Genomic DNA, 25882 nt, shown 5'->3' on the forward strand with positions numbered 1-25882 from the left:
CGGCATTAATGAACAATATTCTATCTATCTATCTATCTATCTATCTATCTATCTATCTATCTATCTATCTATCTATCTATCTATCTATCTATCTATCTACCTATCTATCTACCTATCCATTTACTTAGAGATCCAGTGCAGTAACAAGCTCTTCCAGCCCAAAGAGCCCCCATCACCCAATTACGCCCATGTGGTCATTTAACCTTATCCTAATGCTTAAGACTTTGGGAAATGGGAGGAAACCAGAGCACCCAGAGGAAACCTACATGGTCACAAGGAGGAATTACAAGCTCCTTCTAGGCAGTGGTGGAAACGAACCTGGGTTGCTGACACTGTGATAGTCTTGCTCTAACCGCTATGCTTCCATGCCACGATTCTGAGAGAAGGAATTGCTCCTCACTTGAGTGTCACCAGGCCTAGATTCCCCCATCAGGGGAAATAATGTCTCAAGAACTACTCTGTCAAGTACCCTCAAAGTGTTACGTGCTTTAATTGGATCACCCCTCATTCTGAACAGCACTTGGTACAGGACCAGACTGCTCAACCTTCCCTCAAAATGCAAACCCACCTTCAAAGCTCAACGCTTCCTCATTACCTTGATGAGTCCTGATGTACGGAATACATGGCTAGGATGCCTAAGACTTTTGCACAACACAGTAGCAATTTTATGGATTGCACTCTACTGCTGTTACTGCAAAAGAAGAGCAAATTTCATGCATACTGTATGTGAATGATGATAAACCTGATTCTGATGTGGGTCTCTATTGTGGACTGAGAGTGGGAAGGGGGCAGAGAGAGGGGAATCATGGTTGGGAAAAGGGGAAGGGAGAGGTGGGTGTGTGGGAAGCACCAGAGGGACATCAGGAAAGCAATTGTTTGGAATCAAGGTGTCTCAGGGTTGGGTGTATCTGCAGCTGAGCAACCCCCAGGCTCTTGGTGTTCCTTCTCTGCCACCTGTCCCACACCCCTCACACGGCACTCCACCCTCGCCATTCTCAACATCCTTTGCCCCGTCCAGATTTACAAACTCGATCTCCGCTCCAAGTTGACAAGTATGGTACTGAGCAAAAGTTTTAGGACTAGTTCAGGTAAGCATCTTGTTCAGCATAGACAAGTTAGGCCAAAGGGCCTGTTTCAAGTTGTGTTGCTATGATGCTATCCAGAGGGAACGGCAGCAGTGGGTTCGGAAACCCATTGCCAATAGAGTGACAGGAACAGAACCCCTCAGGATGATTAGAGAGCACCTGGATTAGGAAGGATAGTAACTCACAGATGAGAGCAGGGCAAGATTAAACCAGACAACCCTACATCACACAGCATGGACAAGCTGTGCTGTGGATTTCAGTTGGTGGGAAGAGCTGCTTTGCTGTTTCCCATTCATTTAATGACTGGCAAATTCTGAACTTCCAGCTGCCAGACGTATTAACCAGCAGTGACTCCTGAACACAACTGGGCCTTAAAACCAAGGTTCACTCAGCTGCTGTTCATGGCAGAATAACTTTTATGGAAAAGCAGTTGCCTCCTTCTCCAAACTGGAACACTCCAACAACCACCCAGCCTGGCCCTGAGCCACCTTGGTAACTGTGTATGGCAAAAGACCTTTGGAATACTTGACAAGGAAAAATGCCATTGGGAAATTGAACAGAGCAGCTTGAGAATAGGCTCTTCGGCCTACCTTGTTTTGCTGAACTATTTACACCAGTAATTAAACACCTAACTAAACAAAATTAACAGTAATATTGTACAAGGGACAACTTTCTCAATCAGTATGCTAAAGAAACAATGAGGGAATGGAATATTCGATAAAGGAAGAGTTAATTGAAGAGGCATGGATAAAGAACAGCAATCATAAACAATAGAGTTTTATATAAAAATCAGGAGTGATTTAGTTCAACATGAAACCAGGGCTTTCAATTGAACAAAATCAGTCTATGACATCATGAGGCATGTTGGCTATGGTTGATTGGGAAACTATTGTACATTTAAAGGAATGACAGAAAGTAAACAAACAGTGGTTAACCTTTGAACAATGAATACATAGTTTACAATAGGATGCTGTCTGGGGTAGAACAGCTCTCAAGATAAAGCTACAGCAGCAGTCAGATCAGAGGCACCACTACTGGCTCTGTTGCACAGCAGGGAAGGTCAAAGTCTAGGCAAACAACAGTGATAGAGACACGCACACAGGATTTCTGTGGCTGCAAACGAAACTCCAAGCTGATGTACTTGCTCTCTGGTGCTAGGGTCAAGATGTTCTTAGCCAGGCATATGATATTCTGAAAGCGGAGAGCAGAGGTTGTGGTCTACATTCATTAAGAACCAACAGCAACACCTCCACCACAAATATTCTTAACACTGCTCCATAAGGTTTCTCCTCAGCCCGCTACTCCCCCCCATCTACACGCATGGCTGAGTGACCAAATTCTGCACTAATTCCATCTGCAAGTTTGCAAATGTTAAAAATTACCACAGTGGGCTGTGTTTTAAATAACGATGTGACACATGCAGGAGGGAGATAGAGTCTAGCAACATGGTGTCATGACAACAACCTTCTCTCAGTATCATCAAATTGAGAGTGCTCGTCATTGACTTCAAGAAGGGACGGACAGTGCATATGCTCCTGTCTGCATCAATGATGTTGAAGAAGTTCGAGAGGGTTGAGAGCTTCAAGTTCTTAGGAGTGAACATCACAAATAATCCAACCATCAGAATCAGAGTCAGAATTAGGATCAGGTTTAATATCACTGGCATATGTTATAAAATTTGTTATTACGTGGCAGCAGTATGTTGCAATGCATTCTAATAAAAATAGTAAATTATAGTAAGTATATATATATTTAAAAAGTTAAATTAAATAAGTAGTGCAAAAAGATTAAAAAAAGAAAATTAGCTAGGCAGTGTCCATGGGTTTGTTGTCCGTTCAGAAATTAGAATCATTGGGTGTGCGTCTTCAGGCTTCTGTACCTCCTTCCTGATGGTAACAGTGAGAAAGGCACAACCTGGGCAATGGGGGTTTTTAATGATGGATACCGCCTTAGTGAGGGATCTTTCCTTGAAGATATCCTAGATACGGGGTAGGCCAGTGTCCATGATGGAGCTGACTGAGTTTAGAACCTTCAGCAGCTTCTTTTGATCCTGTGCAGTGCCCCCTCCCCCCATACCAGACTGTGGTGCAGCCTGTCAGATTGCTGTCCGCGGTACATCTGTAGAAATGTTCAACTGCGTTCGGTGAATGATCTGCAGATTCCCAATGAAATACGGCTGTCGTCTTTGTAACTGTGTCGATATGTTGGGCCCAGGATAGATCATCAGAGATTTTGGCAACCAGAAACTTGAAACTGCTCACCCTTTCCATTTCTGATCTCGCAAAGAGGACTGGACTTATCCTTTCTGAGCCATGTAAATAGCATGGCCAAGAAAGCTCACCAGTGCCTCTCCTTCCTCAGGAGGATAAAGAATTTGGCATGTCTCTGGTCATCCTGACCAATTGTTATTGATGCACCGTGGAAAGCTCCTTACCCGGATGCATATTGGTTTGGTACGGTAACTGCTCTGCACATGCTCGCAATAAACTGCAAGAGTTGCAGGTATAGCTTATGCATCATGGAAAGCAGCTTCCCCTTAATGGACTCTGTCTGTACTTCTCACTTTCTCAATAAAGCAGCCAGCACAATCAACGATCCCACCGAACCGGACATTAGTGTCACACACCATCAGGCTTCTAGCCACTATTATAAGACCACTAAATTACTCCATAATACAATAAGATAAATCCTTGACCTGACACTTTATCTGTTGCACCTTATTGTCTCCTCAGCACCTTCTCTGTGGCTGTTACACTTTAATCTGCGTTCTGTTATAGTTTTCCCTTGTTCTATCTCAATGCACTGTGTAATGATACGATCTGGATAAACAATGTGCAAGACAAACTTTTCACTGCATCTCGGTACATGTGATGATAATATACCAATTCCAATATTCGTACCAATGACTTGACTTTGGGGTTGTAATAGATGGTCTTTTTTCCCCATGGTAGGGTCATCTAACACTAGACGTCATAGGTTTAACTTATGAGGGAGAGGGTTAAAGGGGATCTGAGGATTAATTCAGAGACAGTAGTTGGTATCTGGAATGAGGAGATGGGAACAGATACAATAGGAGCATTTAAAAGGCACCTGGACAGGTACTTCAGTTTTTATTTAGAGATACAGCACAATAACAGGCCCTTTTAGCCCACTGAGTCTGGGCTGTCCAATTACCCCACTAACCCATACATCTTTGGAGTGTGGAAGGAAACTGGAGCACTGCAGGAGACCCACATGGTCGTGGGAAGAATATACAAGGTCCTTTCAGACAGCAGCAGGATTGAGCCTGGGTTGTTGGCGCTGTAATCATGTAGCGCTAACTACCATGCCATTCTTTGCATGATCCGGCCATAAATGGAATTAATGCAAGGACGTGGGATTATCATAGATGGTTGATACCAAAAGGTCTGTTTCTATGCTGCATGGCTCTATAGGTGTCCCTGGTGTAACGACTGCAGGATGTTGAGAGGCACAGTGATGCATGTGGTAGAGCTCCAGTGAAACCACGTTCAATACTAACTTTGGAAGCAACCTTGGCTGCTTGAGTTTCCTACGGGCACTTTAGTTTCCTCCCATTTCTCAAAGTTGTGTAGAATGGTAGATCTATTGGCCCCTGGTGTGGAGTTGAAGGATGGGATCTGGGGTGCTGGTGGGGGGAGTCGATGGGAATGTAGGAAGAACACAGTGGAATTAGTGTAGGATTGGTGGAAAATGACCTCGACAGTTGACGTAGGCTGAAGGGCTGGTGGAATAGTGCTCTCCCACCACGTGACTCTGCATGTTGCTTACTGAATGCTCATACAGGCAGCTGACCGATCCTGTGGGTCTGTGGGGTGTGCTGGCCAGGGACGTGGTGTCAATGAAAGTGGCCTGCTTCATCTCTCTGTGACTTGAATCAGTATAACAGTGGCTCAGTCAGTCTGACTCTCGGTTTGCTTTCTGCTCCAGAGAGGTGAGCACAAAACAGCATCTAGAGTCCATTGCCGGTTAGAAGGCATTGACGTTTGGATTAAACTAACACCCCTCTCAGACCCTCACGTTTTCCCAAAGTCATGATCATAGAGCAAAGAAAAAGGCTTTTCAGCCCACTGAGCCTATTGGCCATCAAACACCCACGCACTGTGAACTTGGTAATTACTAATTAGTTTGTTATTGTCAGACATACTGAAATACAGTGAAAAACTTTGTTTTGAATGGCATCCATACAGATAATTTCACAATATCAGTACATCAAGGTGGTACAAGGGAACAGTGATAATAGAATACAGAATAAGGTGTTAGAGTTACAGAGAAAGTGCAGTGAAGGCTTTTTAATGTGAACAAAGTCAACGGAGAAACTCTGAAACCAATGGATACAGAAGTAAACACAAAGTGCACTGCGGATGCTGGGGTCAAAGCAAAATGTACAACACTCTGGAGGAACTCAGCAGGTCGGACAGCATCTGTGGAAACGAGCAGTCAACATTTCAGGCTGAGTCAGGGTCTTCGAAGGGTCTCGGCCCGAAACGTTGACTGCTCGTTTCCACAGATGCTGCCTGACCTGCTGAGTTCCTCCAGAGTGTTGTACGTGGACACAGAAGTGTTTTATTCAACAAAATGAGACACTCTTGGAGGAAGAGGCCTCCCAATCCAATATTAGATGACATGTTTATATGATAAAAATCAAAGGTAACAGGAGGCCAATTCTATAGTTTCACTGTACCTACAATGCTTCCTTTGAGTTACATATAGTTTTCACACACCGTCCTCTGCACCCACACTCCAGACACTCAAATGAAAGTTAATCTTCATTGTCTGGTTTGTAATCAACTCCAGTCCACAGCTCCTGGAAAACTGTTGTTCACGGCTGCGTTTTAAATTCAATCTACAATCCACATACAGGTCTGAAAAATGGCTGCTCTTGAACTTAATATTTGTTGTATACCCTAATTCCAGCATACCAGCATAACCCAGGCAGTCAGCAACTGGGAATTAGTAATTGGTTTATTATTGTCACATGTACTGAGATACAAAGAGAAGTGTTTTGCATGCTGTTAATATAGTTCATTCCAAACATAACTACACCAGATCTTCTTAACTAACACCTTCAGAGTATTTTCTTTTTTGTTCAGTTTGCATTTTTATAATACTACAGACTACATGTACCTTGACTGTAAATGTGTGGAAAGCTTGCTCTGGGATTGTGCGTGTGTGAATCTTATAATTGCTGCTCTTGGAGATTGCAAAATGGAACAGAGTGGTCTGATGTTCTCTTCTAGGCCCACTTAAGACCATACTTCCACTGAAGCCAGCCCTGGCTCGCTCTGCCTCACAGAAACTGCTGAATGCCACCAGACCTGTCCCTCCCATCGAGAGGAGCTCCACTTCACAAACTCAGGATGCTCACAGCGAGGACCCGTTGGGCAAGGGTCCAGAGGCTACTGCTGCTGAATCACCTGGAAGACTATGTTTGGAAGGCAGAGAGGGACTTGCAGAACCTGCTGTGGTCCCAGAGGAGGTAATTGAACAATATAACTACACTAAACAAAATATCCAGTTTTATACAACAGCTATCCCAAGAAAATCCTTTAAGTGGAACCAATTATACTGAGTGAAGATTGTTGGGGTTCTGCACTGAACTGTTTTATGATCCTCCTCGGAATGGTAGATTCCCCATCTATGCATGACTTTCTGTGATGTGGTTTGAGGACCACTGTTCATCTGGGTTAAGCTAATGACCCTTTACCCCATCTCTCTCCTTCCTTCCTCCTTCTCCCATGAATGTGAGAGACTCTCCTGTACATTTCAGATGGTTTGCAAATTGTTTCAGTTTTCTTCACAAAGCCACTGATTACTTGGGATTGATTTTCTTTACGTCTTTACCAATAAAGAACAAGAAAAAAAATCACAGAGAGCCTACTAATAGACTGGACTTTGTTCACAAAGAAGGCTGTACATCCAGAATGGCTGTGGCAACCCAATTGTAATCTCCAGCATGTTCTTCTTGAACCCATGTATATTTTTTTCTACATCCCAACTATATGTGGGCTGGTAGGTAGTTGGCCGCTAGGGTGTGGGTGAGTGGGAGGGTTGAAGGTGTGGGCAGAATAAAACAGGAACAATGTAGGATTTGTGTACATGGGTGCCTGCTGGTCGTCACAGATTCATGAGGTGAAGGAATGTTCCTGCACTCTATACCTTTCTATCACTATGAAACTTTGCACTGCCTGAAAATGATAATCACACAGAACTACTTTATCATTTGCTTAGGTCTGAGAATGCTATTTGTTGCTTACTGAATGCTCATGTAAGGAACTCACAAGTAGGGGCATGGAGCAAAAGGAAGAGGCCATAGACTGGAAGAATTACTAGTGGGAATGAGGCAGCAAACAGAATGTTTTCTGCAGTTACGTGAAACACATTGAAAATATTATTGAAGAATTAATTAGGGTGCAGCCTGAATTTGTTTGCCGTTATTGTTATCGATTTTAATTTATTTATATATTGAGATACATCGAAGAATAGGCCCTTCTGGCCCTTTGAGCCTGGCCGCCCAGCAATCTCCTGATTTATTCTTAGCTTAATCACAGGGCAATTTAAAATGAACAATTTACTTACCAACCGATACGTCTTTGGACTTTGGGAAGAAACTGGAGCACCCAGATGAATCCCTTGTGGTTATGCGGAGCACATGCAAACTCCTTACAGTCAGCAGTGGGAATTGAACCTGCTTGCTGATACTGTAAACCATTTAGTTCCAACTATGGAGCTAGGTTGTCTAAATCATAACAAGACCATAAGACATAGGAGCAGAATTAGGCCCATTTGGCCCATTGAGTCTGCTCCACCATTCTTCATGGCTGATCCATTTCCCTCTCAACCCCATTCTCCTGCCTTTTCCCCTTAATCTTTGACACACTGAATAACCAAGAATCTGCTTTAAGTATACACAATGACTTCACAGAGTCCGTGGCAGCAACTCTACAGATTCACCACCTTCCTCATCTCTGTTCTCAGTGGGCGTCTCTCTATTCTGAGGTTGTTCCCTCTGGTCCTATGCCTATAGGAAACAGACATTGTAGGAAACAGTTTTTCTACAGTGTTTCTATGATGCATGGGGTTGCACTTCTGCTATTTCTGTAGCATTTTTTATGTCTCCTTGGATGTTAATCTCCCAACTATGATTTTCTCCCAACTATGACTCAGAGACGCCCATGACTCTAACTGCACTGAGATTATCCACCTTTTTCCATATACAGTGTGCATTCAAAAATAATACCTTCAGTCCTATATTCATCCCCCTGTTAGATTTTACCCCAATATTACACTTCAACGCACCCTAGTGACTGCAATTTTGCCCTATCATCTGTCGGTCCTTCCTCACAGTCTCACTACACACTGCATTTATTTGTATACTAACTGTCCCATCCTCGGCCCTATCACTCCCATTCCCAATCCCCAGCCAAATTAATTTGAATCCTCCCCAACAGCTCTAGCAAACCTGCCCGCAAGGAGAATGAGCCCCTTCGGTTCAGTGGTAGCTCATTTTTCTTTGTACAGGCCATATCTTCCCCAGAAGGGATCACAATGATCCAGAGATCTGAAACCTTGCCCCTGCATCAGTTCCTCAGCCATTCGTGCATCTGCACTATCATCCTATTCCTGCCCTGACTAGCACGTGCATCGGGACTAATGCAGAGATGACTACCTTGGTGGTCCTTCTCTTCAGCCTTTTCCCTAACTCCCTGTACTCAGAGCACAGGTGCTCTTTCTCTTTCCTACCTATGTCATTGGTGCCAATGTGCACCATGACCTCTGGATGCTCACCCTCCCTCTTGAGAATATTCTTTCTTTCTAAATCTTTTTATTAATATTAGTAATATGGACAGAATACAAATGATATATTGATAAAGAAATTACCAACATACAAATTCCATTACATATGAAAAAAAAACATACATAATAGTTACAATATAAATGAGTTTACCAAGACATAAGCCATAAAATATATGTATGAACATGGTAAGTCTAAATATTTCATAATATATGATATAAAGAAAACAGAAAAAAGAAAGAAAAAAATATATATAATGCAAAACTAGCTAATCTAATCTAATAACTAATAACTAATTTAAAAGAAAAAAGAAGCAAAAAAAAGAGAGGAAAAAAAGGGGGCTGTTTATAATATCTCACAAAAATAAGTATTCATCAATGCCGTCACTTCTGGTCCTCTCAACATACATAAGCTAAAACCTGGGAAATCAAATGAACTTGGCACAGGGTCATATTACATCATATGAAAATGTTGAATAAATGGTCTCCATAACTTTTCAAATTTAATAGAAGTCTCAAAAGTACCACTCCTAATTTTTTTCTAAATTAAAACATAACATAGTTTGAGAGAACCAATTAAATACAGTGGGAGGATTAATTTATTTCCAATTCAACAATATAGATCTTCTAGCCATCAGAGTTAGAAATGCAATCATTCGACGGGCAGAAGAAGATAAATGCAGTGAGTCTAATATTGGTAAAGCAAAAATTGCGGTAATAGGATGAGGTTGTAAATCGATATTCAAAACCGCAGAAATAATATCAAAAATATCTTTCCAATATTTCTCCAAAAATGAACACGACCAAAACATATGAGTTAAAGACGCAATTTCAGAATGACATCTATCACAAATAGGACTAATATGAGAGTAAAAATGAGCTAATTTATCCTTGGACATATGGGCCCTATGTACGACCTCTTGAGAATATTCTGCAGCCACTCTGAACCTTCCTTGAAACCTAGAACCTGAGAGGCAACACACCATCCTAGGGTTTCTTTTGCAGCCATAGAATCTCCTGTCCATCCCCCTAACTATCGAGTCTCTTATCACTATCTTCTCCACTGAGCCTCAGAGCCGGCCACGGTGCCACTAGCCAGCCTACTGCTGCTGTGCTCTGATAGGTCACCCCTCCCCTCCCCACAGTATCCAAAGAGGTATATATGTTGCTGAAGGGGATGACCACAGGGAACCCTGTGCTGACTGTTCACGCCCCCTTCCTTCTCCCAGTGGACTAATATCCATCTACTATCTAAAGCCTGCACTCTGGGTGTGAGGTTTTCAGCCTCCCAGATGGTCCGGAGTACATTCAGTTCCAGCTTCAGCTCCATTTCCTTCACCTTGTCAGTCAGGAGATGAGGTTGTGTGTACTTCCTGCAGATTTTATCATCAGGGTGACTATTATGTTCCCTGCAATCCCACATAGCACAGGAGGCGCATTCCACTGTCTTAACTACCACCCTGGCTACACTTATAGTCATAACGTCATAGAAAGCTACAGCACAGAAACAGGCTTTTTGGCCTATCTAATCCATGCCAAAACATTTAAATTGTGCTTTTCCATTGACCATGGCCCTCCATACCGCCCCTATCCATGTGCTTCTAAACTTCTCTTACAGCTTGAAATTGAAATTGCGTCCAGCACTTACGCTGGCAGATCGTTCCACACTCACCCTACCCTCTGAGTGAAGAAATTCTCCTCATATTGCCCTTAAATATTTCACCTTTCACCCTTAGCCCATGACCTCTGCTTTTAGTCTCACCCAACCTCAGTGGAAAAAGCCTGTTTGCATTTACCCTATCTATACCCCTTGTAATTTAGTAAACCTCTGTCAAATCTCCCCTTAATCTACTTTCTATGGAATAAAGTTCTGACCTCTTCAATCTTTCCCTATAACTTAGTCCTTGTAAATTTCTTCTGTACTCTTACAATCTAATTTATATCTTTCCTGTAGGTAGGTGACCAAAACTGCACACAATACTCCAGATTAGGCCAGACTAACTCTTATACAACTTCAACATAACATCCCAACTCCAGGGAAGGCAAAGTACTGGAGAGAGTAATAGAATTAAAGAGCAATAAAACTCTAGATCGGATGGTCCATATTCCAAAGGTTTTGAAGATGAGGCTTTGGAGATGTCAAGTGCACTGGCTGAAGTCTTCCCAATTTCCACAGATTCTAGAATCATTCCCACAACACCAACTAAAAGGTGACAAATGTAACCTTACTCTTTAAGAAAAGTAATGCAAAAATTATAGCAAATATTAGTCTCTGGAGGTGGGGATGACTCCCTGGATCTTACTTAATGCATCCACGTCAGTTTTCAGCAACAACTTCCATTTCCTTAACTCCTCTGAAATGCCAGGAAGTTCCCAAGCTACTGCACAGCAACAGCTGAACGGAGCATTGACCCCTGAGCCATACCTGACAATTCCTGGCTGATGATGAGAGGTTTGTTTGGAGGTAATTCTAAAGGAAGAAAATGAAGTGGAGAGCATTGGGGAAGGGAGCCCTAATCTTAGAGCCCAGCCAGTAGTGGAGAGGTTAACTCAGAGATGATCAAGAGGCCAGAAATAGTGTACGGGTCACGGAGGGCTACGGAACTTGCAGAGTTAAGGAGCTCCAAGACCATTTAAATCTGAGTTAAACCTTGCATCTAAGACAAGAGACCTCCCCATGTGCTTTAATAATGATTTCCACATCCTTCCGATGTGGAAAGAAGCCCTCAGCTTATTGGGTCTATTTTGGCTTACTGAGAAAAAACACAGCACCCCCGATTTTCCCAATATCTTGCTCTCCCCACCTTACTATCACTATCCCACATATATTTTGGGCAACTTACAGCAGTCAACTAGCCTTCCAACACTTACTGTCAGTTGTAAGACCTGCCCTGGTTGGTCCACCTAAAGTGCAACACTTCAACCTTGCCTACATTAAATTCCATCGGCCATTTTCCCAGCTTCTCCAGATCTCGCTGCAAACTTTGATAGTCTTCCTCACTATCCACTTCACCCGCAATTTTGGTATCATCCGCAAGTTTGCTGATCCAGTTTACCATATTACCATCCAGACCATTGATAATGACATCAATTAGCTCTTCTGTTGTAATGTTTCTTGACAAAGGAGCAGGCCATTTGGCCCTTCGTGACTGCACTGGTTCTCAGGTTCTCCCATACCCCTATGAAAAACTATATGTACCATGTCCGTGCACTTTGCACTCGCTTCTGTCATTTATCTACACCTAAGTTAATCTACAGCGGCGATTAACCTAACAACCAGCACATCTTTGGGATGTGGGAGGAGACTAGAGAACCTGGAAAAATGTGCATTTAGAGAGAGAACTCAACGCACACAGCACCCAAGGTAAGGATCGAACTTGAGTCAAGAGAGCTGGGAGGCAGCTGGACTCTCTGCAATGCCACTCCACATAAGGGCCATAGTGAGTGCAGTCATTCAGTGATTTTGCTGCCAACAAGCCCATGATGTTGAACCAAACACAGAGCGCTTGAGTTTAAATCCAGACCCAAACTCCAGTCCATAGTCAGTCATGGTTAATCACAATTCTAAATGTAAACCTCTTTATCAAATCCCAGTCTGCAATTATTTGGCCTATCCATTCTATATATAAACCCAGTGAAACCACCAGATAGACTCTGCTCTATAATCACTGCCAAGCATCCATTGTTCTACAGCACTATGCAAAATTTAGCTCGGGTGCCTGAGACTTTGGCACAGTACTGTATTTGTCAATGTGAAGCAGAGAGCAAGTTGGTAAATCTGGCGGGACAAGGAAATGGTGAGGGTGAAGATCGCGGGAGGGGTGTGAGACAGGTAGCAGAGAAAGAGAGGCAGGGTGGGGGGGTTGGTGGTGTAGGTGCAGAAACCCCCAGCCCTGAGACACCAGGCCAGGTAAAAGCCTTTTCTGAACAATTGGTTTATTGATCACTATAAATGTCTCTCTGGTGCTTCCCTCTCTCTTCCCCTTTTCCAACTATGATTCCCCTCTCCTTGCCCCCTTCCCACTCTCAGTCCACAATAGAGACCCAAATCAGAATCAAGTTTACCATCATTCACATACGTCATGAATTTTGCTTTTGTTTTTGCAGCAGTACAGTACAACACATAAAATTACTACAGTTCAGTGCAAATTCTAAAGGACCCTAGCTATATACTGTATATGTGCCCAAGAGTATTACACAATACTGTATGTATAAGCTCCTGAAGTAGATTCTGGTCTGTATTCGCTCTCAGGTATTCGGTTTCCTATTATAAACCATCAGAGCTTCCTGATGCCAGCCAGCTTCCTGCTTCTTGTTTAGGTGAAGACCTCCCTTCAACACCTGAGGAGCAGTGCTGAGAAGAAGCGGAAGTTACTTGGTGCCAGCTTATTTCAGTCTTCAGTTCAGATGCCAAGTTCATTGGAGAGCAACTTGCAGCCACTGCTTTCTAGACCTGTGCAGTCAGGAGCCCCCTCTCAGGCAACGTAAGGCACCGAGGAGCACTCGCTCACACATTCATTGTATTCAGCGTTCCCATGCCGTTATACACCATGCGTTGTGTGAGGTAATCATTGCCCATCACCGAAAGGGAAGCTCTAATTACGGTTCCTTCACTAGGAACATTTAACAGCGGTCGGAGACACAAGGGATTCTGCAGATGCTGGAACTCTTCAGCACAATGCTGGAGAATCTCAGCAGGTCAGGAGGCATCTATGGAGGGAAATAAACAGTTGATGTTTCTGGCCAAGACCCTTCATCAGGACTGTGATATCAGTTAGTGTATGTTCTTCTACTCTCTGGTACTAGTACTTCCAACAAACCTCTGGGGTCAGTGGGTGCACCCATTACTCTACTCAAAATCCATCTCGGAAAGCACCACCTGGCATCTTCAGAGGTCCAACTTGTAGCCCAGAGGCTAAAATATTGGGCCAGCAGCCAGAGTTTTTGACCGTTGCTTCAAAGTTGAAAGTTCAAATCCCACCATGGAATTTTAAATTTTGAGTAATTAAATAAATCTGGAATCAAGGGCAAAATTATCATCAGAGTCAAGTTAAAAATAATCACTTGATTCAATGTTGTTCTTTGGGAGAGAAAGCTGCTGCCCTTACCCAGTCTGCATTCCAGACCTAGAACTGTGGTTGACTCTAAACAACTTCCCAGTTCAGGGGTAATTAGGGAAGAGCAATAAATGCTGGCATTGTTAGTGACATCCACTAAAGGAATCCAATTATTTGCATTCCTGCCCCACCATCTTGTTCCCTTGAGGGGCTGCTTCTACATGAGGCAACCCCAGGGTATAACATCTCCCTACCCTGTAGTCCTCAGGGGCTCCAAATCAATTATTTTTGGCTATAGTTTTACCCCCATTCAGGATGGGAATCTGGTATGCAGGGTGTAAGTAAAAAGCCCCAGGATTTGAATTGGTCCGGGAATAGTCATTTTACATCATGGGAAGGGAAGGGAGAGGCAGTGAGGGTTTGATTGGGATGAGGAAGGAGGTTGAATTCAATAGTCCTTCTGCCTTTCTGCCTTAGGTTAGATGTCCCACTCCCCCGTCTGACACTGTGAACTCTTTGGAATTAATGGGCCTATGGATGGGAAGCCTCACCTCCTCCAAGCCACTCAGGTGCTGAACCCCGAACTCTGTGTGCACCCAGCAGGAAAGGTCTCAGATTTACTACCCATCTGCTGGACGAGGGGCCAAGGACCGCTACCATTAACCAAGGGGTCGGTGGACCCCAAGTGGTAATCCCAGTGCTAGAGGAACTTAGAGGGTTAAGGAGTTCAGTGTGTGTGGGGGGAGAGGGGAAGGAATTGTCAGTATTTCAGGTTGAAACCATGATCCAGGTTTTTTTAGTTTGAGTTGTTTTACACTAACTATCTGGTAGCATTTTAACCAAGTCTGCCTTTTGCCCACCTGTGGGGTGACAACACCAGCATAATGCTCAGTGTTTTAAATCTAGCTTCTTCCCCTCTGCTATCAGATTCAGGAAACCATGAACACTACCTCACTACTCTGCTGTAGCACTATAAAGATGGCAGTGCATAGAGACAGACAGCTCCCAGTAATGGTGCTAGTGTTAAATTCTTAGATAGTATTAGAGTTTCTGGTCAGGGATTTCAGTCATCTGAAATTCTGTGAGTACAGTGCCGCTGAACTCTTGGACAAAACGATAATTAACCTTCCAGCAGCAGAGTTAATAGCAATGCTCAACAGAATAGGGATTCCATGGATACCAGACCCGGCGACAGTGGCCTGGCCGAACCAGCTCAGACGAAGAAGCGGCAGACGCAGACGGTGCAAGGGGAAGCAGAAATGTGGCAAGAGAGCCGGGCACCAGCTTGGCTGAGAGCAAACCCAACCACACTGGCAGTGCCATCACTTTTCCTTGCAATGCCCGCTAGATGGTAAAATGGACTCACTGAAACTGAGAATGAACACACAGAAGGAGACGAGAAACTGCTGCCCTCTGGTTTTCACTGAAACGTGGTTAAACAACAACATGCCCAACTCGGTATTTCAACTTGATGGATGACTCTGTTGCATGCAGACAGGAACTCCCTGTCGGGGACTCAAAGGAGGTGGAATCTCTCTGTACATTAACTCAGGTTGGTGCACAAACTCATCTGTCATTAGCTGTCACTATCCTGGGAAAATTGAGCATCTTACAATTCAATGCTGGCCACATCACCTGCTCAAGGAGTTCACTGTTGTGTTCATCACAGCTGTCTACATTCACCACCCCCACCCCCCCCCCCCCCCCCAGACAGAAGTGGCAAGGACGCACTTAGGGAGCTTCAGAGTATCATCACCTCTCTGTAAAACAAACATCTGGACAATCTCTTCATGATTGCAGGAGACCAGTCATGTTAATCTGTGGGCCATTTTACCTGAATTCCACCAGCAAGTCACCAAGGCCATAGGGGAACAAATTGTTACGTACTCGTGACACATGACAGTGGTACCCTTGTCACGTGACTGGGGTTGAAGCTACACTGGACTTGAGGTGATGGTCTTGTGATGGCGGAGTGACGTCATTTTCCTGCCAGTAGAGATCATGTGACCAGTTTTTTTTACAGGTTATAAAAGGTAGACCCCACCCTGTGAGGAGGGGCAGTTCGTGGCTGGATTTGCCAAGTTGACTTCATGCCACTGTGTGTTTTAAGTGATGACGCAGTTTAGTTGAAAGATGAAGTTTTATCTAATGCCTAAAGTTTAAAAGGTCATTGCCAGCAGGTTCTTTACGATTCTGCTAGTTTGAGACAGTGGAGAGTGAAGATCGAAGTTCAGGAGTTAAAGATCGAGGAGAATCGCTTTCTATGGTGAAACGGGTTTCGACCTTTGTTTGATCCTTATTTGGAAGGATTTCGTTGACTATCTTCGTGTTAATCCCTGGGTTTTACCAGAAAGGATTGAAGGTAGTGAGGAAGAAAAGGTCAGTGCCTTTAAGCCGTTTCGTTTCGTAAATTCTTCGTGGGAAGTTCGACGTCGGGGATCGAAGCCAAGCGACGTGAAAGAGAATCTAAATCGTCTTATAAAGTCTTTCCTTTTAAATGGAATGTGAGCATATCGAACTTTTGGCAATACCAATTTAAAGAACTGTTTTTGCAATATCGCTTTAAGAACTGTGTGAGCTGCCGCACCGCAGTTGGTTTCCGGTTATGTTAGTGTTTGTTTACTTTTGGGGGGTTTGTTTTCTGTGTTTAATAAACGTTTTGTTTGTTTAAAAAAAACCCTTGCCGAACTCATATATTTATTGTTGCCTGAATACGTAACAAAATATACTGGATTATGGTTATACAAACAGAGACAGTCCATACTGTACAAAGCCATCCCACACCCTCATCTAGGCCTCTCTGTCCACATCTTCATAATGTTAATCCCAGCATTCCAACAACTGCTAAAATTGGAGAAACCAGTCAGGAGGATTATCACTGTATGGCCTAATAAGGAAACTGCTATGCTTTAGGCCTGTTTCAAATGGACAAAAAGCAATAGCAGATGTTTAAGGAAGCTGCCACAAATGGAAAAGACACAGACCTCGAGGAATATGCCTTATCTTTCACCAGCTACATCACTAAGTAGCTGGTTACGTTGGTAGCTCAAGAACAGTCATTTCACTGCCCAACAAGAAATCCTGGCTGAATGCAGAGCTGCTGTCCTTACTAAAATCCTGGGACACTGCCTTCAGGTCTGAGAGCAGCCAGAGGCACCTCATCTGAGGCATCAAGAGGGCAAAGACTGCCTGCACACACCTGTCTGATAATGATCCCCAGCATATGTGGCTGGGCATCAAGGGCATTACGGACTAACTAAGGGAAAACAACCTCAACTGTATCAGCCACACCTCTCTCCTTGACAACTTTTGTGTACACTTCGGGGCTTGCAACGTAATGCCGGCCATGAAAGGTGAGCAGCCACTGTCCGTAACATCAGTAGATGTGAGAAGGACTCGGCAAAGAATGTTAGGCATTTGTCCTTTACAACATCCCAGGCTGAGTGCTCAGAGAGCGTACACACCAGTTCACTGACAGCTTCATGGACAACTTCAACATTGCACTCATATAGCTTGCTGTCCTCACAAGCTTCAAATCAGCTGCCATCAACCCTGGACCAAAGAACTCAACATCTTCAGAACTAAACAACTACCACCCAGTGGCACTGACGCCAGTTGTCACGAGTGGCTGGTAATGGCAGATACTAAAAACTCCCATTCCTGCCACACTGGGCACTCACCACCAGATCTGCTTTATGGCAGGTCCCATTACATCTGTCATGCATCTCACCTCACCTAGAGGACAAGGACGTTTATGTCAGAATGCTGTTTCTGGATTTTAGTTTGGCATTCAACACTGTTATCCCACATAACTTGGTGAACAAACTGCTGCTCTTCAGTCTAAATACACCGCTACACAACTGGGTGTTGGATAGACAGGACGTGCAGGACGTCCCTCCCCATCATCCTCAACACAGGTGCCCTCCAGGGCTGCGTGCTGAGCCCACTGCTGAACACTCTGCTCACACGGCCAAAGACCTGAGCAAGTTCACTGAGGACCTGACATCACCAACTCTGATGAGCCGGCTCACAGAGCGGAGGCAGAAGAGCTCGAGGCCTGGTGTCAGGCCAGTAGCCTCTTGCTCAGTGTCAGCAAGACAAAGTCAGGAAAGCTCACCAACACCTCTGCTGTCTGAGGAGAGCTGAACTTCACACAGATATGCAGTAGAGAGCGTCCTTACTGCCTGGTATGGAAACTTTGTGTCTGGTGGACAAGAAGGCTATGCACCTGGTAGAAAAAGCTGCCCAACGCATCACTGGCACCAGCCTACCTGCCATCAATGATATACTGTATATATAGAAAGGTGCTGGAAAAGAGGCAGGAACATCATGAAGGATCCCATCCACCCTGGTCATGGACTGTTTCACCCACTCCCATCAGGAAGGAGGCTACGTAGCATCTATGCCAGGACCACCAGACTCAAACTGTTACCTTCCCAAGCAGTGAGGCTGATCGAAACCTCTACTCACTAACCCACCCCTCCACACCCCCACCACCACTACTTTATTATTTCCTGTTATTTGCCTTATGTACAAACACTCATGTGCCCAGCATTACTTATTGGACAAAGAATCAATCTATGCATATAAGCTTTACGATCCTACCACCAAACAGAACTTTAATTCCCCCCACCCACCACTATCCGCTTTCCAGAGGAATCCATGATTCACTTTGCCATTTGACCCTACCCACTAATCTCCCTCCTGGTAGTCATCTCTGCAAGCAACAGAAATGCTACCTATCCTCCCTCATCTCTATTCAGGGCCCCAAACAGTCCTTCCAGGTGAGACAACACTTGGGTGAACATGTTGGTGAGACCCAAGTAAATTGGCTACTGCTTACATCCACCAAAAAACCTAAGTTCCCGGTGGCCAAACATTCCCATTCCCATTCGAACATGTTGGTTCATGGCTTCCTCTTCTACCACAATGAGGTCCCTCTCAGGGTGGAGGAACAATACCTCATATTCTGTCTAGGTAGCCTCCAAAATGATGGCATGAACATTGATTTCTCCTGATCTTTTTCCTCCCCCTTCCTTCTTCTATTGCCCACTCTGGCTTCTTACCTCTTCTCCTCACCTGCCTATCACCCTTCCTTGGTGTCCCTCCTTCGTCTCTTTCTCCCATGGACTATTCTCCTCTCCTATCAGATTCCTTCTTCTATAGCTCTTCACCCTTCCCTCCCGCCTGGCTTCTCCAATCATCTTCCAGCTAGTCCTTCCTCCCCTCCCCAACCTCTTTATCATGGTGTCTTCTCCCTTCGTTTTCAATCACGACGAAGGGTCTCAGCCTGAAACGTCGGCTGTTTATTCATATCCATAGATGCTGCCTGACCTGCTGAGTTCTTCCAGCATTTTGTGTTGAGTAACTCTGGATTTCAAGCATCTGCAGAAACTCTTGTGTTGATAATTAACTGTTAAAGCCCATCATATCAATGCGAAACACTCCCAAATCACATGTGGGATTGTCGTTTAAATGAAATCTTACTTACTGTGCACTAAGAAGAAAAAGTCCTTCCATACTAATAGCACAGGATAAGAAAGATATTGCTTCCTGAATACTTTTGGGTGTACCTGATGGATTTTGGACTGCTGATCATGAAAATCACCATGAAAGTCACCATGAAATTTCCCTATCATGCACCGTTTTTTGAAATCAACTATATTTGTTGTTTCAATTAATAATTCCAGTCAGAATAACTGATGCTAGATTAATGAAGGCATTTTTATTGATCCACAAATCAAACAGGTCATCAATGACAGGCAATTCAAAGAACTTCTAGTGGGACTGGAGCAAATCTCATGGAAGGCATACAAGGATGTTGTTGAAAATTTTCTTGGCCACTACAGAGTGCAATACTACGTACAATTGGTTGACAACATGCTTCAAGCATACAAAACCATGAAGTGCAGCATGTCACTGAAGATTCATTTTCTTCATTCCCTGCAGATCTTGGCACTGGCAGTGACGAGCATGGTGAAAGATTTCACCACGGCATTATGGTCATGGAGAAATGGTATCAGAGCAACTGGAATCTATCAATGCTGGTGAATTATTGTTGGACACTTAAGCGAGAAGCCTCAAACCTCATTTGAGTTCAAATGAAAATTTGAAAAACATTTTTACCTTAGTCGAACTATTACAAAGCATCAGCACCGTTATGCAATTAAATGCAGTATATTCAATAAAAGTTAATTTCTTGTTTCTCCAAAGTTTGACGTGATACAAGTAGTCTGAAATTATATTTGTATTCAGCTTTAAGTGTGCTAACATAACCACAGAAAAATTCTGAGGAAGCAATACATTCGAAAAAGAAAGTGTTGTCCAGTGTAATAATGTGAGCTTGGTAAATCCTTTAGCATCATACTCTACAACACCACTGGAAAAATTAGCAGCAATGAATCAAAACCACACGTGGAGTTTATGAAGTGAATTAGGAAATGACATGAAGAAGCAACAAAAATCTTTCTTAGCCGTTTTCAAAGCTTGCTCATTTTTTATAGCAAATGACTACAGAGAAAGAACCTCATCTCCCCCTCCTGCACCTTTTTTATTCTGGCTTCTTTCCCCTTTCTTTCCAGTCCCGATGAAGGGTCTCTGCCCGAAATGTTGGCTGTTTAGTCATTTACATTACATGTTGCCTGACCTGCTGAGTTTCTCCAGCAATTTGTGTGTGTTGCTCTGGATTTTCAGCATCTGCAGAATCTCTTGTGTTTAAGCTATCTTATGTACAGTATTTATATTTATTGTGCTTTTAAAATCATTATTATTCTCTCTGAGCTGCATTGGATCAAGAGTAACAAATATTTCGTTCTCCTTCACACTTGTGTACCTGAAATAACACTAAACTACCTTGAATGTTAGTAATTTATTTTTGTGTAATTTATGGTAATTTTTAGGTCCACTGCCACAAAACTGCCTGATATATGTCAGTGATAAGAAACCTAATTCCAAGTCCGATTCTGATCAGTTTTACATTTTCACTTATGCAATGGAGCAGAACTGATCTTGCTCTTTCTTGCCTCACTGCAGCACTGCAGGGGTGCTGCACAGTTGCTATCTTTCAAAGGATGCATTAACCACAGCTTCTGTCCACTTGTTCAGGTGGGTGTTGGTGTTTGTGGGAGCTTGCTGTACTTTAATAGTGACTGCACTTCAAGAGTTGTTAATTGGCTGCCGAATGCTTTGAGATGTCCAGAACTGATGGAAGGCACAGCATAAATGGAAGTCTTTCTTTGCTTATTAGAGCCCTCTCTGAGAGAGAGACAGTCACACAGGGGCCAAGCTCAGGCTCTGAAGAACGAAAGTCTCTGGGTCCAGGTAAGATTCTACTTGGTGCTTTGTTGGCTGGAGGGTGTAGCTGAGGAAGGCTCATTACAGAAAATATCCTATAACAAAGGGGCCAAGGTTTCTCAAATTTCCTTCTGACATAGCAGGAGACCACTCTGCTCATCGGGTCTATGCTGGCCCTCAAAGCAATCCCATTAAGCCAATTCCTCTGTAACCTATTCTCTCGTACATGCTCATTAACCATGACCTTCTGCCCAGTCTTTCTGTTACCCAACTACTGTAAGTTACCATAGGTAACTTGCCTTCTCATCCTTTCGGTGTGTGGAGTACACTGACATAGGGAGAATGTGCAAACTTCCACACAGACAGCACCTGAGGTCAATATCAACCCAGGACTGCACTAACTGCTGCTCTGCTGTTGCACCCCATTGGGATAAATCAAGGTAGCTCAAACACTTGTGTCTTGTGCACAGTCATGTCATCAATTTTGAAGATAAACATTCAGTCAGCTGCCTAAAACTTCTTTCCTGGATGGTAACTGTAACACATTGTACAGTCGAAACATCACATGCTTGTGGTATAATATGATCACTGCAGGGGACGATATACTGTCCACCTATTTCCTGCTAGCTATACACTCAGTAGGCAGGCCATTGGCGACTGCCACTGTAGCAACTGAACAACGTATGACCTGCTGGAATAACTTGATGGATCAAGCAGTATCTGTTGTCCATGTTTTGGGTCAGTCCCCTGCATCGGCAGTTCCTCCAGCGGATTGTTGCTCCAGATTCCAACATCTGCAGTCTCTTGTGCCTTCTTAGCAGTTGATTATCTCAAGCAGACCTTGGTCACTGTAAGCGGCTCCATAGGAGATCAGTTACTCTCTCCCCCGCTACTGAAACCTCCAAACATGCCTTTGTTACCTCCATCTCGATGAGTGCAATATGTTGATGGTTGCCTTCCAATGCCAGTCAGAGGGCACGAAAAACCTTCTTCACCTGGAACAAGGCACTGACTCTCATCAAGCTGTCACCCCCTGCTCACTGATGTATTTCATATTCTTGAAGTACTCAACTTTATTTTCAAATCCCTCTACCCTTCCCTATCTCTCTGCTCTCCTCCAAACCAACAGTCCACCTATGTATCTCCTCTAACTCTGGCCTCGCGATTGTTGTCACAAGATCACAAGCCAAAGTAGGCCATTCAGCCCATTGAGTCTGCTCTGCCACTCCTCCATGAGCTAAACTATTCTCTCATCTAGTTCCCGTTTCCTGCTTTTCCCCCCATATCTCTTGATACCATGACTAATTAGATACCTATCAAACTCCTCCTTAAACACCCTCGATGATTGGACCTCCACAGCTGTATGTGGCAACGAATTCCATAAATCCACGACCCTCTGGCTAAAAAAATTTCTCCTCATCTCTGTTTTGTGAATTTGATCCCATTAACTCAGCTGCACACTCCTCTATCTACTGCAGTACTAAGCCTCAGAAGTCCATCCTTAAACTTGTTGTAGCCGTTCCTTCTTAAAGCCAATTTTTTTTGTCTGTTTAGGTCATTTGCACCAATGCTTCCATCAGTGGCTTAGTACCTGTTCAGATATTGTGGGCTGTAGTTTGATGCTCTGAATCAAGACTCTTTGGAGGCTTCTGCCATTGCTTGCATATTGGGGGTGTCAGTGCTTCTCCTAGCGCAGGTAGTGGGGGGGGGGGTCATTGCTTTTGCTTGTGCGGAGAGGGGGGCTTCAGGGCTTTGAGGTTTCTATCATTCTTTCTCTGGGGTTTGTTTGTTTCATGGACGTCTGTGAAGAGTACGAATTTCAGGTTGTGTACTGTACACAATGAAATTTATAGGAAGATGTTTTCTGCTTGACGACACCTCCAACAGTGCCCTTAGGTCAGCGAGGGGTCATCAGCCAGGGACCACCGCTCACTCCCTTAGCCCTGGCACATCTCCTAGGGGAAGATCAGTAGTAGGGATATCTCCCTGCCACCCCCTGCACCTTCCAGTGGGGTTAGTCAGTTCCCCAATTTCTGTCCTTCATCCTCAGCCACAGCCAAAAGCTGCCCTTTTCTGCCTCTTCAGCCAACTCTCTGGTGGCCATCCTGAGCCTCGCTCCTGTCTCTGCTGTACCCTGGAGTAACTTGTCGTTGATGAAGGCCCAGCACCCGAGTTCCGCGGGAGCTAACTTCCTCACGTTCAGCTGCCAGGTCTGAGTATATATTCTGATATTAAATGAACCCTTGAACATTCTAATGCTTTAAAGCTGTCATATTGATAGAGGCTGTTAGAGTCACAGGCCTGAGGCAGAAGATATGCTATGTGACCCAATTTATAGATGCACAGTTGGCAAAGTATGAGGGCATCCCATGATTGTCCCATCCTACGGCTGCCATGCACAATGTGCAGATATTTTAATTTCACAGACTTGAGAACAGGCCCTGAGGCTGAGGAGGGGGTATGGAAAAGATTCACAAGGAGGTTGCTGGGACATGAGGGCTGGAGTTATGTGGAGCAGCTGGATAGGCCGGGATGGTTTCTCTTGGAGTGTAGGAGGCTGAGGGGTGGATTTATATAGGTGTATGAAATCATGAAAGGCATAGGTGGATGGCCACAGTCTTTTTCCAGGGTGGAGAAGTATAAAACTAGCAGGTATATGGTGAAAGACAAAAGATTTAAAGCAGACCTGAGGTTCAGGTTTATCACACAGAGAGTGGTGGGTATAGGGAGAGAGCTGCCAGTGGAAGCTGGTAGAAGCAGATGTAATAACAACATTTCAAAGACGTTTGGACAGAAGCATCCTGGAAGGATATGGGCCACATGTAGGCAAACGGGACTAGATCGTCCAGCAACTCAGTCTGTATGGATGAGTTGAAGGAGCTGTTTCCATGATGTCGAACTTAATGAGTTTATAGCTGAAGTACCTAATTTACAGCTGATGTTGAGGATGTCTCTGACATTGGACTGAGAGGGAAGGGAAGGAGCAGGAGCTGTGTGAGTCCAGCCCTGATGACTGAAGCAGAGCAAATCCCGTCTCCAATGACAACCGGTCAGAGCACAGGTGAGCTGCCAGGTAGAGGGAATGATCAGTGCAGGTACCATTGGGGTTTTGTGTGCTGTACCTCTGTGCAGAATGCAGGAACAGGATTCCTGGTGAGCAATGTGGACTGCTGGGGAAAGGTGTGGCCATGTCCTCTTCCCACTGAGAGTGGCTTGTCGATTCCACCAGCTTCTTCGTCATGGTGAGGAAGATCTCCCATCTTTGCAACACTCAGGACTTCAGTGCGATCTTCTCTGTGAGGCATCCTTCACCTGACCAAATGGCTCATGGTGGGCATAACTTCGGGTGAGGACAGCAACAGGAAGGCCAATCGCATCAGAAGGCGGTTGTCATGGTGTTCCCCTATGTCGTGACAACCACCTTGGCTAGGATTTCTTTTAGCAACACCCAAGCCTAATCACTGCTTGAAACTATTTTATTTAGAGATACAGCACAGAACAGGCCCTTCCAGCCCTTCGAGTTACACTGCCCAGCAACTGCCAATGAGCCGGATTTACTCTAATCACAGGGCAATTTACTATGACCAGTTACCCTACCTGGTACATCTTTAGATGGTGAAGGAAACAGCAACTGGAGAAAACCCATACATTCCATGAGGAGGACGCAGAGAGTCTCCCTACAGTACGGAGTCGGAATTGAATTCCAGACTCCGACACCCTGAGCTGTAATAGCGTCACGCTACTGCTACACTACTGTGACATTCCAGTATGCCCCAATATTCCAGAAATAATAGCTAGCTAATGTAATCATTGAGTTAGAACATAGAACAGTATGGAACACGGAACCTTTCTGCCCAAAATGCCTGTACTGACCATGACACCTGATTAAGCTAAATCTCTCCTGCCTGCACGTGATATCTGTCCTTCCGTTCTCTGAATGTGTCTGTCTAAATGTCTCTCTTAAACACCACTATCATATCTGCTTCCACCACCATCCCTGGCAGTGCATTCTTACATTAAAAAAAGCTCTTGTCCTACACATCTCTCTTTTATCTGAGTTGAGTTCGAGCAAGACATCCGGAATGAAAAGGAGGGCAAAACTAGCAGGAAATGTCTGTATGTGTAATTACAGAACTGGAGTGTTTGCAGATGATCCTATATAAATATATTGAGTTGAGTATGTAATTTAAGGATGTTTCTCAATGATTAGTGCTGAGTATTTAATATACCTGTAATATGTGAGTAATCTTGTGTGTGTATATACACACACACGCACACACACAAACATATATATACATAGGTCGATTAAGCATTCTTGTTTGTTTAAGTAATTAATTATGCTCTATATTTAAAATAGATTAATTGCAAACATCATCACACCATGATTAAAATAAAGATGAAATTACACACTCATTTCAGACTCCCATGTCTTCCTTTGAATTAGTTTAATGCTTCTAAGTTACAAAACATAACAATTAGTATCTGACACTGCACAAATGGCAGACTGTTCCAACCGAAAGAGAGAGCGTGCACGGTGTGGATACAAGTCCGTCAGCCCGTCAAATGCACGCTGACCACAAGGCACCCGTTTACACTAATCCTCACGAATCCCATTGAATTTTGCCCACATTACTG

General features: G+C 44.0%; 1 protein-coding gene across 7 annotated transcripts in view; it reads left to right on the plus strand.

Moving 5' to 3' along the window:
- LOC132401061 (TOG array regulator of axonemal microtubules protein 2-like) overlaps positions 1 to 25882 on the plus strand; it is an 86736-nt gene that overhangs the window by 23418 nt on the left and 37436 nt on the right. For 4 of the 7 annotated variants that reach the window (XM_059982835.1, XM_059982836.1, XM_059982837.1 and 1 more), the window contains exons 3-5: positions 6344 to 6582; positions 13218 to 13381; positions 21201 to 21274. In XM_059982835.1, the coding sequence (XP_059838818.1) occupies positions 6344 to 6582; positions 13218 to 13381; positions 21201 to 21274 (477 nt within the window). Of the gene's footprint in view, positions 1 to 6343; positions 6583 to 13149; positions 13462 to 21200; positions 21275 to 25882 lie in introns of those variants that run through there. The other 3 variants (XM_059982839.1, XM_059982838.1, XM_059982841.1) reach the window with 3 other exon arrangements.

The sequence above is a fragment of the Hypanus sabinus genome, chromosome 10 (assembly GCF_030144855.1).
Source record: "Hypanus sabinus isolate sHypSab1 chromosome 10, sHypSab1.hap1, whole genome shotgun sequence".
Classification (NCBI taxonomy): Eukaryota; Metazoa; Chordata; class Chondrichthyes; order Myliobatiformes; family Dasyatidae; genus Hypanus; species Hypanus sabinus.